The sequence below is a fragment of the Rana temporaria genome, chromosome 6 (assembly GCF_905171775.1).
Source record: "Rana temporaria chromosome 6, aRanTem1.1, whole genome shotgun sequence".
NCBI lineage: Eukaryota > Metazoa > Chordata > Amphibia > Anura > Ranidae > Rana > Rana temporaria.
In genome coordinates, this window is record NC_053494.1 from 188,160,622 (window position 1) to 188,177,439 (window position 16,818).

Genomic DNA, 16,818 nt, shown 5'->3' on the forward strand with positions numbered 1-16,818 from the left:
GGCTCCATGCAGACCTAATGCTGATGTGGCTCCCAGCAGGGGTCCAGTGCGTCCTGGTTCACCGTTTCAGTTCCGATTTCAGCCCGAATTTGTCTGAATTCGGATCAAAAATAAATAAATAAATAAAAAAAAAAAAAAAAAAAGCAGAGGGCTCCTGTGCAAATTCGCACCGGAGCCACATTGGAGATATATGAACTGGCTCCATAGAGAGCCATTCATATTCTCCTGCTATTGCGAATTGGATGCCGAGATCCCATATCCAATTCGCAATAGTGTGAACCCGGCCTTAATGTCAGTACCCCGTTATAGATGTACATTTAGGAAAGAATCCAGGCCTTTCTTAAAGCAATCGACTGAGCTGGCCAGAACCACCTCTGGAGGGAGTCTATCTCTTACTGTGAAGAAACCTTTCCGTATTTGGAGATGAAATCTCTTTTTCTCTAGACGTAAAGAGTGCCCCCTTGTCCTCAGTGTTGACCGTAAAGTGAATAACTCAACACCAAGTTCACTATATAGACCCCTTATATATTTGTACATGTTGATCATATCCCCCCTTATTCTCTTCTTCTCAAGAGTGAATAGATTCAGTTCCTCTAATCTTTCCTCATAGCTGAGCTCCTCCATGCCTCTCATCAGTTTGGTTGACCTTCTCTGCACTTTCTCCAGTTCTGATATCCTTTTTGAGAACTGGTGCCCAAAACTGAACTGCATATTCCAGATGAGGTCTTACTAATGCAATATGATCCAGCAATATGCACAAGAGTCTCGGCTCTCCGGGGACTCTCCCTTCTCATTGGCTGAGACATCAGCAGGGGCCATTGGCTCCCGCTGCTGTCAATCACAGCCAGTTAGCCAATGAAGAGTGAGAGGCCAGGGCCGAGGTGTGGCTCTGTGTGTGAATGGACATGCAGAGCAGCGGCTTGGGAGCGAGCCTGCTGAGGTGCCCCCGTTGCAAGCTGCTTGCTCTGGGTGTACTCAGCACGAGAGAATGGCCAGGAGTGCCAGCAAGGGACCAGAGAATAGGAGGATTGAGGCTGTTCTGTGCAAAACCACTGCACAGAGCAGGTAAATATAACATGTTTGCTATAAAAAATAAAAAAAAAGTACCTTTAATATCACTTCAATATGCATCTATTATGTGTTCAAATGTCAATATGTGAGCAGCAAATGATCTACTATGGCCGATTTTGACAAGGCATGGGCTTTATGGATTACGAAAAGTGCCCTCAAAATGTTCACTTGTACCTTGTAATTTTGAAAAAAACGAAGATATCCACAATAAACGTCCAAATCCAAGACAACAATATTGATTGTAGAAATGCTGGCGGGTTTAAAGAGTTCGACAGGATCCAACAGAAACTCTTCAATACCTTTCATTATGGCTTGGATGGAGCTCTGGGGATCTAGTTTTGCTGAACCTACAAAAGCAGAAAGCAGATCATTCAGAACAACTATTCAATTTAAGAGTCAATAAAAGACTCAGTTAAAGCGGGGATTAACCCCAAAAAAATGTTTTAACATTACATTCAGCCGAGTTGTCCTAATGACAATCGGCTGTTTTTTTGTTTTTTTCGTACATACCGTATTTTCACCGCCGCTTCCGGGTATGTCTTCTGCGGGACTGGGCGTTCCTATCTGATTGACAGGCTTCCAACCGTCGCATACAGCGCGTCACGAGTTGCCGAAAGAAGCCGAACGTCAGTGTGGCTCTATACGGCGCCCGTACACCGACGTTCGGCAACTCGTGACGCGCTGTATGCGACGGTCGGAAGCCTGTCAATCAGATAGGAACGCCCAGTCCCACAGAAGACATACCCAGAAGCGGCGGTGAAAATACGGTATGTACGGGGGAAAAAAAAAAAACTGCCGATTGTCATTAGGACAACTCGGCTGAATGCAATGTTAAAAATAATTTTTTGGGGTGAACCTCCGCTTTAAATGAACTAAACTCTAGTCATGTAGAAATGTTTACCATTTTCAATTTTTTCCCCCCTAAATAGCTTCCTTTACCTTAGTGCAGTTCTCCTTCACTTACCTCATCCTTCCATTTTGCTTTTAAATGTCCTTATTTCTTCTGAGAAATCCTCACTTCCTGTTCTTCTGTCTGTAACTTCACACATTAATGCAAGGCTTTCTCCCTGGTGTGGAGTGTCGTGCTCGCCCCCTCCCTTGGACTGCAGGAGAGTCAGGACGCCCACTGACACACAGCTCCTTTCTCTATCTGCAACGTAGAGAGCGTCCTGACTCTCCTGTAGTCCAAGGGAGGGGGGCGAGCACGACACACGACGGGGGGGGGGGGGGTAGTTTGTCATCACTAACTGCTGCATAGGAATGCCCACTCCCGAGGCACTACCCGGAAGTCGGGTAAGAAAATAGCTATACGAGGTATGTACAAAAAAAAAAAAAAATAAATCGGCATACTGTCAATGTCGAGAGTGAGCTTAATGTAATGTTAGAAAATTGTTTTTAGGGTGAACCCCCGCTTTAAAACAAGCACTCACTTAACTCTATAGTTGCTTATACTATGATGTAATTGTGAAAGATCCTTAAAGATCGGAAGAAAAAAAAAAAAAAAAAAAACACACACACACACACACACACACACACACACACACCTAAATTTTTTTCATTTTTTTTGGCTGCTTGTTCAGATTATGCAAATACTGTTTATTTATTGGCGTATAACACTCACTTTTTCACCCTGCAAATCGATTGCAAATAGTGTGCCGATACTGCAATTTGGGCTGCCTCGGAGAGAACGGGGAGGGGTGGGGGAGGCGTGCCATCAAATTACATACAGCGAGAATTTCCTGTTTACACAGCGGCCTCTAATGGGGAGTACCGTCTCCTAGTCCAGCATTGGACCAATGTTCTGTCTATCATAGAAGCCGGTCCAGGAGGCGGGACTTTGTATTAAAGAGGCTGCTGAGTAAACAGGAGATTCTCGCTGTATGTAATCTGACGCCGCTCATCCCGCCCCCCTCCCTGAGATGGGCATTGATCAGGTTGCATTCATGGCAATTGGAAGGCTGCAGATGGGCATTAATCATGCTGCATTAATGGGCAATTGTCAGGCTACAGATGGGCATTGATTAAGCTATATTGATGGGCAATTGTGAGGCTGCGGATGGGCACTGACCCTTATTTTGCTTCAAAATTATTTATTTAAAAAAAGAAAAATCCCTGAAACTTCCCTCTTAAAATGAAGGTGCGTGTTATACGCCTGTGGGTGTTATATTCCAATAAATACGATAGTTTAATGTGTACAGTCTGGGCATGGGTTCACTTTAATGGCGCAATAGAATAACCTAGAGAACATTTAATTTTACCTGTTCCAATAGCTGGAAGAGAAATTGAATGGAGGCGATGATGTTTGCAGGCTTTCAAAGATTTTTTCACAAATTGTGTAATGTTTGCTGGCTGTACATCTATCAGGTGAATTATCATTTTACTTTGGAGATTTCCAGCACCAGTCACCACACATCCGTCATTGAGAAATTTACCTTATAAAAGAAAAACATTGATTTTATTTCAAATCACTAAAATGTCTAGGCAATGTGTAGAGAAAAAGCATACAATTATTTCTATATTTTGTTAAGATAGTGGGCCTTTGTGTCATCCAGTAAATAAAGAGTGTTATTCTCATGCCGCGTACACACGACCGTTTTTCGGGTTGTAAAAAATGACATTTTTAATGGTCTAGAAAAAACAACGTTTTTTTCAACCCGATCGTTAAACCGGCCTTGCCTACACACGATCATAAACAAAAAAATAAATAAAATGCTCTAGCAAAGCGCAGTGATGTACAACACGTACAACGGCACTATAAAGGGGAAGTTCCATTCGGATGGCACCACCCTTGGGGCTGCTTTTGCTGATTTTGTGTTAGTAAAAGACGATTTGCGCTTTTCTGTCCGTTACAGCGTGATGATTGTGCTATCTCCATTACGAACGCTAGTTTTAACGAGCGCTCCCGTCTCATAACTTGCTTCTGAGCATGCACGTTTTTTTCACGCCGTTAAAGCCCACACACGACCATTTTATACGACGTTAAAAACGTCAACGTTAAAAATTAGGGCATGTTCTAAATTTTTAATGCCCATTTTTTATTTTTTGAAAAATGCTCTCGAGCCCACACACGATCGTTTTTAATGACATTAAAAAAACGTAATTTTTTACAAATTCGAGAAACGGTCGTGTGTAGGCGGCATAAGACTTCATATCCTGCAGGTTTTTTTAACTAAAGTCAAATATGAAAAGGAAACAACAAAGTCAGCTTTACTTTTTCCACAGTTTATGTTGATGACCATAATTACAAAGTGAAAGAAGTTTGTTTGAAATCTTTGCAAATTTATTAAAAATAAAATCTTTGCTCAATACTTTGTTGAAGCTCCTTTGGCACAAATTACAGTAGCCTCAAGTCTTTCTGGGTATGATGCTACAAGCTTGGTATACCCATTTTGGGCAGTTTCTCCTTTTTTTCTTTGCAGGACCTCTAAAGCTCCATCAGATTGGATGAGGAGTATCGGTGCACAGCTATTTACTGATCTCTCCAGAGATGTTCAATCGGGTTCAAGTCTGGGCTCTGGCTGAACAACTCAAAGACATTCACAGAGTTGTCCCATAGCCACTCCTTTGTCATCTTGGCTGTGCGATTAGGGTCATTGTCCTGTTGGAAGATGAACCTTCACCCCAGTCTCAGGTCCAGAGCGCTCTGGAGCAGTTTTTCATCAAGGATGTCTCTGTATATGCTGTATTCATCTTTCCCTCAATCCTGACTAGTCTTAGTTCCTGCCGCTGAAAAACCTTCCCACAGCATGATGCTGCCACCACCATGCTTCACTGTAGGGATGCCATTGGCCAGGTGATGAGCGGTGCCTGGTTTCCTCCAGACATGACGTTTGGCTTTAAATTGTTTGCCTCTTACGTTAAATGTTTCTAAACCCCGAAACTTGGGTCCTTTTCACATGATCTGATCAGGTCCACCTGTCCGTTTTGCAGGCGGACCCGATCGGACTCTCCATTCACCGATATACAGGTGGATTTAAATTGATTTGTGTCTATCTCCAATCCGAAAAAAAAAAAAAAAAACACACGCACACAAAAACAAGAAAGGATGTTCACCAAAATGAATTATTTGTTGGCGAAAACTGAAACTTTAGGATGCACTTGGCCGAACCGGAATTTACTTTTTTTTTTTAAATATATATTTTTATAAATAATTGTATTATATTAAACTCATCGATTTGATCATGAATTTGTCGGCCATTATCAGCACCTTTTGAAGCGTTTTGTTAAAAATCCTGCTTGCTGTATTTTTGGTGCAAATTTGGCAAACTGCACCAAAAACGCACATCCCATTAAAATGCATTGAAAAGGCAGCAAGAACACATCAAAAATGCACCCCTGACCTACGAAACACCATAAACAAGGTAAAATCGCATCAAAATCCTGGGTGTTTTTGGCAGCCATTAATCAACACTATGCTGAAAACCCTATTTTCAGCGGCCGAAATTTTGGTGCATCTCTAGTTTACACCTGACCACCCGTAGTGTCCTTGTCCACGCTGCATAAAACACGATGGTATGCAACAGGCAATCCTGCCAGTAGTGTATCTACAGAGGAGCAACATTGTCACCCTAGGACAGGACTACAGAACACCAACCCCCCCCCAAATTTCCATAACAAGCACTTTGCAGGGGGGCACTGTTAGTGTAGCGCCAGTCTGATGGGCGGACTGGGCTGAGAGGCAAATTAGTCAAATTAGGCAAATTAGTCTAGCGCCCCCATAAAGCAACCGCACTGCTTCCGGTATGTAGGCGGCCAGCATTTTGCAACTGTGGGAGGGGGCGCTGCTTCTAAATTTGACTGTACCATCATCCTGGACCACAAACCTTCCTTACTGTTCTATATGTTTTCTGCTGCACCATTGGCATGGTTATATCTGTGCTTAAAGTAGAACTAATCGGCAACACTTTTTTTTTTCATTTTGGATAGAGTAAGGCCTCATTCACACGGACGGACCGCTCAGGTCCGCCTGTCAGTTTTGACGGCGGACCTGAACGGCCGCTCCATGCACCCCTATGGAGCGTCGCATGTCAGCGGAGATCCGATCCGCTAAAAACAGACGTATGGCTATACGTCCATATCCATCCATCCATATCGGATCGGGCGAGATCTGACGAAAACGGACATGCTGTCCGTTTTCATCAGATCGCTCCATAGGAGACAGCGGTGCCCAACAAGCCCCTCCCCGCTTAGTGAGCAGAGAGGAGCTTGTCATCCGTCGGCTCGGTGGAGATCTGCAGACTGAGTCCGCCTCTTGTGAATGAGGCCTAAGGGAGCAGGCCCCCCCTCCGGCTCCCAGAACTAGTGTCTCTGCTTGAAAATTTTAGGGCAGGTCTTAAAACAGGAAGGGGTGGGTCATGTTTAAATTCGTGGGTGCACGAGTTTAGTCAGGCCTAGGGCAGCACAAAAAATAAATACACTACTGGGTTATGCTCAAGACAAGTTTGTGAAAGTCAATACACAGAATGTTTTTACAAAATCTATGCCTATAAATACTGCAAAAGTGAACATTTCTAATACATTAGAGATAAACATGTAGTTCTTACATAAACTTGCACATTCTGCCTTTACCCTAGGTCCTGCTGATGCAAGAATATTTTTGGATACACCTAGAAATGTGGAAAGAAAATAGAATCCAGTTAGAGTTTAAACACTGTTACATCATTCGTTTTATGGGTCAGTCCACTCAAAAGTGGTATTCAAGGTATAGGTAGATCATGGTGGGCCGAGTCAGCCCCCGGCTTCTTACAGATCTTATGATGATCCAACACTGATCTTGACAATTTTACCAAATCTGTTTTGCCCACCTAAAAGACTGATATATCAGTTTGGAGCTGACTGGCTTTCATTTTAATTGGGAACATCAACAATGCTTCTGTTTTCTTTTGATCTCTTAGAAGCAGGGACACCATCAGGGGGGTACAGCCCACACTTGTGTAAGGGGCCTGGGTATCCCAAGGGGCCCGCACATTCTGAGTGGCTCGGGCCCCAAAGGTATTTTTATCTGGTGTCTGAAGTCTGGATGATTGACAGCCACAGTAGCTACTCGTTTTCCACCCACCTCCCCCTCCACCAATCACAGCAGTTCATCCTGAGACTTCCAACTGGCAGCGCCTGTGAGAGGTGAGCTTTGCATTGCCCTAGCAAACAGGAAGTTTGGCAAAGTGACCAAAAGCATAGAGGGTCTCATGGCCATCAGACAACTCCTGGTGCCTGGGAAACTCAGGGGGGGGGGGGGCATCAACTGGTCTCAAATCTTCTCCTCCTGCTTCTCCCCTGGCACCCGATCTCCTTCACATCACAAGCAATAGAGCCGCAGACATTCAGGAGATTGGCTGCCGGGGGAGAAAATGGGATGAGACAGAGATTGCTTACATGTTAAGTGCACCCCCTATGGATGGGCTGCCACTGTGCACAAATAGTATAGCAAGGATACAGAATCCCTAATATCAAGTCTGGATGACATCACTGATTGCTGCATTATACCAATTTTGCATGCAATTCTGTCACTCTGCATATTAGCTTATACAACTATTAATTTCTACTGATTTATCACCTTTCTGCCGTCGGGGGGTCCAAAAAAAAAATAAAAAAAAAACAATATAAAAAAAAATACATATATAAAAAAAAATACTGACATCGTTCACTGCCCTACTGAAATGGGCTGGAGGAGGACGACGACACGGGATGATGGAGAAGGAGGATGACGTGGGATGGACAAGGAGGGGGGACGACACGGGATGGACGAGGAAGAAGATACGGGATGGAGGAGGAGGAGGAGGAGGAGGAGGAGGAGGAGGAGGAGGAAAGGAAGGAAGGAAGGAGACACAGGACGGAAGAGGAGACAAAAAAGACACGGAACGGAAGAGGAGACAAAAAAGACACGGAACGGAAGAGGAGACAAAAAAGACACGGAACGGAAGAGGAGACAAAAAAGACACGGAACGGAAGAGGAGACAAAAAAGACACGGAACGGAAGAGGAGACAAAAAAGACACGGAACGGAAGAGGAGACAAAAAAGACACGGAACGGAAGAGGAGACAAAAAAGACACGGAACGGAAGAGGAGACAAAAAAGACACGGAACGGAAGAGGAGACAAAAAAGACACGGAACGGAAGAGGAGACAAAAAAGACACGGAACGGAGGAGGAGCAGGAGGACATGGGATCGAGGAGGAGGAGGAGACATGGGATGGAGGAGAGGGACAAGGAATGGAGGACACGGGATGGATGAGATGGGACTGGAGGAGGAAGAAGACATGGGATGGAAAAGGAGGACATGGGATGGAAAAGGAGGACATGGGATGGATGAGGGTAAATGCGATGGAGGAGATGGGACTGGAGGAGGAAGAGGACATGGGAAAGAGGAAGAGGACATGGGATAGGGGAGATGAGATTGTAAGAGGAGGTCATGATATGGGGAGATGAGACTGAAGAGGAGAAAGAAGACATGGGAAGGAGGGGAAAGAAGACATGGGAAGGAGGAGAAAGAAGACATGGGAAGGGGGAGAAAGAAGACATGGGAAGGAGGGGAAAGAAGACATGGGAAGGAGGGGAAAGAAGACATGGGAAGGAGGGGAAAGAAGACATGGGAAGGAGGGGAAAGAAGACATGGGAAGGAGGAGGAGGGGGACATTATGGGGTTGTTGGTGGGAGGATTCAGTGGTATAGCCAGTGGGTAGGCCCTAGGGAATGATGGTGGTCAGGCCCGGGGGGGGGGGGGGGGGGGCAGACCTAAAGCTGTGCAAGGGGCCCCAAAATGTCTGATGGATGCCCTGCTTAGAAGTATAATTTTATAAAAGTCCACTTATCCTTGGGCTTCACAATAGTCAGGAGCGTCGGTTTAAGCCTTAAATAAAATTACCACCAAGAAGAAAGTATGAAATTAGGAATGATCGGAAATGCTTACCAAAGTCTTGATCCAATGTTGCATTAGTTAGATTAACAATGGCATCAGTACTTTCAGAAGTGATGTCACCTAATTTTATTTCCACAGAGGTGTTACCTAAAACAACCTCACTCATAATGACGTTCACCCCAAGGGCTTTGTGCTCACACCTGGAACTCTTCAGAAAAAGACATTGTATTAATGACATAAAAACGGTCACAACATCATTTAAAATATCTTCCAATATCATTTAATATAAACCATATGTTTTCTATAAATTCCTTATTTAATAAAACAAAAGTATATATTTAAAAAACACACTAAAAAATGAAAATTAACACTTTTTACATACACACACACACACACACACACACACACACACACAAACACCTTGGGTTCTTCAACATAAATAGTTTCAGAAAACAGTAAACAGTCCACTCCAAAAATTATAGCAGTAAGGATAAGTTTAACATTTGAATTAAACTACAATCCTGTTTGTAGTGGACCGTTTTTATTTTTACTCATTTATTCCCCAAAGGCCAATTACTCCCTTCAGAGAATTTTTATAAATACAATAATAATAATAATATTTGTAAGAAAAAACAATTACAGTAAAACCTTGGTTTGAGAGCGTTTTGCAAGAGAAGCAAAAATGTTAATTACATTTTGACTTGATATACAAGCGATGTCTTGATATAAGAGAAGCGTCATGACAACCGAGTATAAAATAGAAGAGAGGCATCTCTAAGTGTAGTAATATTGTTACATTTAATGAAGGTACAACATTTAGAAACTCACATGGTTGATGATTAAACAGGCACATCTAAGTATGCAGGCATATGGGGTAAAACTGTCCACAAAGACCATCCTCCGCACCGCCATTGATGTCGTCCCTTCCAGGAGTGGTTCAAGCCTCGCTTTCAGATCGCTCTACTGCAGGGTAGTCTTCCTGGTCACGATTGCAGACTGATAGCGGTGAGGAGGATGGTCCATGTAGATCGCTTTACCCCAGATGCCTCTTTTTAACCACTTCCATACAGGGCACTTACTTCCCTTTCCGCCCAAGCCAATTTTCAGCTTTCAGCACTGTCGCAATTTGAATGGCAATTGCGCGGTCATGCTACACTGTACCCAAACAAAATTGGCGTCCTTTTTTACCCACAAATAGAGCTTTCTTTTGGTGGTATTTGATCAGATGGACAGATGGGCACTCATGGGCGGCACAGATGGGCACTGTGGGGTGGCACTGATGGACACTGTGGGGCATCACTGATGGACACTGTGGGGCGTCACTGATTTACTTGTTGCCAGTCAGTGCCCATTTGTGGGCACTGATTGGCATCTTTTTTTTTTGCATCTTTTTTTTTCAGACTTTTATTTGTATTTTTTGGACTTTTTTTTCCCCATTTTTTTTTTTTGCCCTTCCCTGGTGGGCATCCCTGGTGGTCCATGTGGCGATCCGAGGGGGGGCTGCGCGAACCCCCCCCTGTCAGGAGAGCCGCCGATCGTCTCTCCTCTACTCGCGTCTGTCAGACGCGAGTGAGGAAGAGCCATCGACGGCTCTTCCTGTTTACATCATGATCAGCCGTGGTTGGACACGGCTGATCACGTGGTAAAGAGTCTCCGTGAGAGACTCTTTACCGAGATCGGTGTTGCGGGGTGTCAGACTGACACCCCGCAACAACGAACGCCGCGATGTGCGCCCCCGGGGGTGCGCAGCGGCTGAGAATCCTGAGGACGTCATATGACGTCCAGTCAGGATTCTACAACCACTTTGCCCACGTCAATTTGTCATTGGCGGGCGGCAAGTGGTTAATCATCAACCATGTGAGCTGCCAAATGTTGTACCTTCATTAAATGTAACCATATTTCTACACTTAGGCCCCATACAAACGAGGAGACAAATCCCTTGAAAACGGTCCGCGGACCGTTTTCATCGGACATGTCTCCTGGGAGCTTTTGGTCTGATGTGTGTACACACCATCAGACCGTCAGTGCTACTACCCATACATCACATGGAAAGCAGAGCTCCCGGGTGCTCGACCACAGTCAAAGGTTGACACGTTTCAGCCTATAAGGCCTTAGTCATGTTATGACTAAGGCCTTATAGGCTGAAACGTGTCAACCTTTCCTATTTGCGTTTGTCTACTGTGGCTTGTCAATAAATACGTCAATTGTTTTACTGTGGCTTGTCAATAAATACGTCAATTGTTTAAGAGCAACGACCAGAGTGAGGATCATCTTTTCCTCATTTTGCTTCTAATCCCCTTGAGGAGGCTGCCATTTGTGGATGGACATTTTATGGTTACACAACTTATCACGTCGCTATAATCTTTTTGTATGGACTATAAACTAAAGGACTTATGGAATTAATCATTTGAGTTTTCATTATTTCTTATGGGAAAATTTGCTTTGATATACAAGTGTTTTGGATTACAAGCATGCTTCCAGAACAAATTATGCTCACAATCCAAGGTTTTACTGCATAGTGTTTTTTTGCATAGGCACCTGCAAAGCATTGCACTAGCAATCAGCAGATTGCACCCGCTCAATGCCAGGCTCCTGCAGACTCTTCCTCCAGCGTCATGTCTCTGAAGTGGTATGGGCTGTCATTTGAAGAGCTGCTAGATGAAGTGTCAATGGACTATGAGTATAGTGATTATTGCACTTGTGTTCCATTGAGAACTACACATCCACCTGCTGCAGTGAAAGACGGCACCTGTAGTTCATTCACGGATCTCCAAGGTAACCAGAGGAGGTCTTATAAATCATTTCATGGCCAAATGTCACAAGCATTCATCCAATCAAGGAGATCCCAGTAGCAAAACCAAGTACCCGGTCCCCCCCCCCAAAGAAAATGGCAAACACAAAAGAGGGTGGGGGGGGGGCGATGTTGGCGGGTAGGAATAAGAGCAGAACTTCCACTTTAACCAGGATTACATGAAACCCTGAGGCTCCTCCAGAGGTAGCTAAGGGTTCTTTGAGCTGAGGCTGTATAGTTCCTGAGCCAACACCCCATGGCACAGCTAGCAACATGTGTTGGAACTTGTTGCTTTCAAGTATGTTCAAGCTCTAAAAATGCTGCAATTGCTGAACAATACCTGCTGATCTTGCAGTCAGCTCCTAGCTTCCTGTAGTGGGCTGACAACGCAGTCACTGCTTCACTAAAATAGCAGCGGGGGGGGGGGAGGGGAATAGCAAGCAGTTGGTATGAGATGGGAGCGCCGAGAATGTAAAGGAGGGGTTACCATTAAAGTGGTTCTAGAATTAAATCGTTTTTTTTTTACCTACACTTTTGTAGACATGTGCACTGCCAAAAAATTCATATATGTTATTTTCGTTTTTTTTTTTTTCGTAAATTCGTAAAATATTTTTTTCCGTTTTGTTTTTTTCCGTTTTTCGTAAATTCGGGAAAATTCGGAAATTCGAAAATTCGAAATTTTCGGATTTACGAAAAAGCAAAAAACGAATAAAATGGAAAAAATGAAATTTCCGAAAAAAACGAATGAAACGAAAATTAAAAAAACAAATTTTCGGAAATTCTAAAAATTTAGAAATTTCCCATTTCCTGGAAAAATTATAAAACGAAAATAACAAACTTTAGATTTTTGAATGTTACAATTTCGAATTTTTCGAATTTTTTAAATTCCGAATTTCAGGGTTTTTATAATTTTCAAATTTTTCAAAATTTCGAATTTGTCGTCATTTTCGAATATTCGAATTTCAAATTTTCGAATTTGATTTTTTTATTCGAAGATTCAAAATTTCGAAAATTCTGATTTTTTAAATTTTCGAATTTTAAATTTTTCAAATTTTTATTTTTCGAATATTCAAATTTTCAAAATTTCAAATTTTCGATTTTTTTAATTCGGAATTTCGAAAATTGAAGAATTAGAAATTTTACAACTAAAAAATGAAAAATTCGAAAATTCGGAATTAACGAATTACCGTTAAAAAACAAATTAGAAACGAAACTAAACGAATTGCACATGTCTACCTTTCAGGGGGGGGGGGGGGGCACAGTCTCTGAAGGGCAATCTCAGAGCATGAAGGAGCTGGGTGGGGAGGACCAACAACCCAAGCCTTCCCTGCACAGAAGTTAAAATGGAATTTATTTCCATAAAAAGGCCCAACAAAATCCTCAGTACCAGGCCCATGATGCTCTTAATCCAGCCCTGGGGTCAGGAACAGCAGACACACAACAGGATATGCTCAGAGGCTATGGGCATGCTACAAGAGATGTCAAACACGGTGAACATGCTGCAGAACTTGGTCAGAGACTACAAGTATGCTATAAGAGACTGTCAGACTGCATATACTGTATGCTATAGAGTTGATGGATGCACAAAAAGTGCCAAAGGGATGCAGGTTGGGTGCCAAGGGTATCATATTTTGCCCAAGCTTCTCCTTATTCAGTGAAAGCTTTACTAGGTCAACAACCTCTATCTTTTTAGTCAATCAATCCTGGTGTCTCAAAATATGAAAGCCAAGAATCCAGCATGCGCCAAAGCAGCCCCTAATGTTCAGCCATCATGTCAACAAACAATAAAAAAAAAAGATACATTTGACACATTACAAATATTGAATTTCCTATACTTACTTTATCAGGCAAACCGCGTTAGAATATTTATTTGCTGGTGGATTTGTATTTCCAAGTAAGACACCAGTTTGGGGTGGATGGTCTTTATGTTCTTGCTTCACTCTTGGTGGATATTTAATTTGTGTTTTCAAGTCTCTTGGGTATTGCCACAGTATAACGGACCTGTCTTATCTCTTACCTCTTTCACTTTCGTTTTCATAAATAGACCCCATTTGTTTTTCCAATTATGGTGGATATTTTTAGGAGTTGAGGTTGAGCAACAGCTGCATGCTCTTATTACAGCCACCAAGTAACGTGTAGAGATCTGCGTCCCTCTACTGTCTGAATTTGGAAATGCCCGTGTAGCCCTCTTTTGGGGGAGAGTTATGAGAGATGGCCCTCCCCAAACAGGATATTGAACCTGTATGTAAATAAAAGAACCAGAACCTTCCCCAAGTGGAATTGATAATAAAGATGGCAGTGCCCTCACCCAGGGCAGGGCCTCTGAAGACAGAGGATTCCCTTCCTGGAATATTAACCAGTGTCTAATCAAAGTAATTGGGAGCAGAGGACCTACTGTAGCCAGCATATAACATTAAAGCGGAATTCCACCCTAAAGTGAAACTTTGCTCATCTGATTACAGGTACAGGATACCTGTCTGACAGGTATCCATAGGCGTGCGCACAGGGTGTGCCAGGTGTACCTGGGCACACCCTAATCACCCTGTGCTGCGCAGATTCCCCCTGCTGCTTTGCTGTCAAAAGTGAGACATCAGGGGTCCGTTTGGATCCCTGATATTTCACCAGAGCCCCCCAATGGGGCTCCTAAAAAAATAAATAAAAACATAATAAAAAAATAAGTTAATAAATAAAAGAAAAAATTGTAAAAGAGTAAAAATAAACAAATAATTAAATATTGACGCCAATCTCTCTCTCTCTATACATACATACATACATACATACATACATACATACACACACACACCAAAAGTTTGGACACACCTTCTCATTCAAAGAGTTTTCTTTATTTTCATGACTATGAAAATTGTAGATTCACACTGAAGGCATCAAAACTATGAATTAACACATGTGGAATTATACATAACAAAAAAGTGTGAAACAACTGAAAATATATTTCATATTCTAGGTTCTTCAAAGTAGCCACCTTTTGCAGCAGACACATCTCTAGAACTGGTAAGAGGAGAATGTGTGAATCAGGCCTTCATGGTAGAATATCTGCTAGGAAACCACTGCTAAAGAAAGGCAACAAGCAGAAGAGACTTGTTTGGGATAAAGAACACAAGGGATGGACATTAGACCAGTGGAAATCTGTGCTTTGGTCTGATGAGTCCAAACTTGAGATCTTTCATTCCAACCCTCGTGTCTTTGTGCGACGCAGAAAAGGTGAACGGATGGACTCTACATGCCTGGTTCCCACCGTGAAGCATGGAGGAGGAGGTGTGATGGTGTGGGGGTGCTTTGCTGGTGACACTGTTGGGGATTTATTCAAAATTGAAGGCATACTGAACCAGCATGACTACCACAGCATCTTGCAGCGGCATGCTATTCCATCCGGTTTGCGTTTAGTTGGACCATCATTTATTTTTCAACAGGACAATGACCCCAAACACACCTCCAGGCTGTGTAAGGGCTATTTGACCAAGAAGGAGAGTGATGGGGTGCTGCGCCAGGTGACTACCTCTTGAAGCTCATCAAGAGAATGCCAAGAGTGTGCCAAGCAGTAATCAAAGCAAAAGGTGGCTACTTTGAATAACCTAGAATATGAAATATATTTTCAGTTGTTTCACACTTTTTTGTTATGTATAATTCCACATGTGTTAATTCATAGTTTTGATGCCTTCAGTGTGAATCTACAATTTTCATAGTCATGAAAATAAAGAAAACTCTTTGAATGAGAAGGTGTGTCCAAACTTTTGGTCTGTACTGTAAATACACATGTGAATTTGAGCTTTGGGGTGCACACCCTTATGCAATAGGCTTCGCACACCTATGCGGGTATCCTTTCCCACTTCCGGGAGTCCGGGCCACGGCCCATGACGTCACCGCGGGCTCCCTCCTCCTCCCCTGGCCGCCGGGCCAATAGGTGAAAGGAGCAGGGCCTTGTGCATGCACAATAGGGTTCCCGGCGTGAAGCCGAAAGACTACACTGCCGTGTTCCCTTACCCGCAATGGCATTGGCAGCACCCGACAGCTGATGGAAACATCGAGGGACTCCAGGACAGGTAAGTGTCCATTTATTAAAAGCCAGCTGCTGCAGTATGTGTAGCTGCTGGCTTTTACATTATATTTTTTTGACCGGAACACTGCTTTATAGTGCTAAATAACCCAAAAAACAAACATTTTTAAAATGTATTCTTACCAATTGTTAAATGTAATGACAGTTTTCTTCTTGATGAAGCCCGACTTGGTTAAACGTGGGTTATAAACGCCACCATCACGTCCAGTGACATCACTTAAGCCTCGTACACACGATCAGATTTTCAGACGGGAATTGTGTGATGACAGGTTGTTGGCGAAAAATCCAACCATTTGTACGCTCCATCGGACAATTGTTGTTGGATTTTCCACGGACAAATGTTGCCTAGCAGGCTTTAAAAATGTTCGTTAACAATGGTCTGTTCTCAGATTTTCCAAGCGTTTGTACACAAGTCAGCCAAAAGTCCAAAGTACAAACATGCATGCTCGGAAGCAATGCGCACCAAACACAAAATTAGCAGAAGGTGCCCAAAGGGTGGCACTAAAGAGCTGAAAAAACACGTAGTATGTTACTACGTTCGCGTTTGTTGGCCGACAATTGTGTGCCATTTGTGTACAAGACAAATTCCTCGCCAACGCCCTTCGGTCAAAAGTCCTACGCTTTGTCTGCGGAAAATCCAATCGTGTGTACCAGACTTTACGGGTATTAAAAAGGCACACCAGTTCCAGTCACAAATTTTGAACTGCTGGAAATTCTGTGTCCTAAGAGGGCACATAATGCGAGAGCAAATTTGCCGGGGGCCATTGTTTATACTGAGGATTCATGAGTAATACGTTTTTGCATGATGAGTTCCTCTCTGTGGTTTCTTGATATATGTTACTGATCCATCCGGGGCTGGATTTCTTGGCCGGAGACCCGAACGAAGCTGGAATTGGCTTTGATCAGGTCTCGGATCTAGTAACCCGGAAGCAATGTGACATCACCTCCGGTTTACAGAAGGCTTAAAAGGCGGCAAACGTAAAAAAAAAATACAGTATTCAAAACAGCCAAACTTGGCGTTTTTAAT

At 43.1% G+C, this 16,818-nt stretch overlaps 1 protein-coding gene across 4 annotated transcripts in view; it reads right to left on the reverse strand.

Annotated features, from left to right (window-relative positions):
• Positions 1-16,818, reverse strand: part of LOC120944115 (protein mono-ADP-ribosyltransferase PARP14-like) — a 59,883-nt gene that overhangs the window by 40,375 nt on the left and 2,690 nt on the right. For 3 of the 4 annotated variants that reach the window (XR_005750356.1, XM_040358008.1, XM_040358006.1), the window contains exons 2-5: positions 8,977-9,133; positions 6,615-6,677; positions 3,330-3,503; positions 1,246-1,418 (exon numbers count right to left, since the gene is read on the reverse strand). Coding sequence is in view for 3 of the 4 variants with exons in the window: in XM_040358008.1 (XP_040213942.1) it covers positions 1,246-1,418; positions 3,330-3,503; positions 6,615-6,677; positions 8,977-9,133 (567 nt within the window). In the remaining variant the exon portion in view is untranslated. Of the gene's footprint in view, positions 1-1,245; positions 1,419-3,329; positions 3,504-6,614; positions 6,678-8,976; positions 9,134-13,555; positions 13,721-16,818 lie in introns of those variants that run through there. The other variant, XM_040358007.1, reaches the window with a different exon arrangement.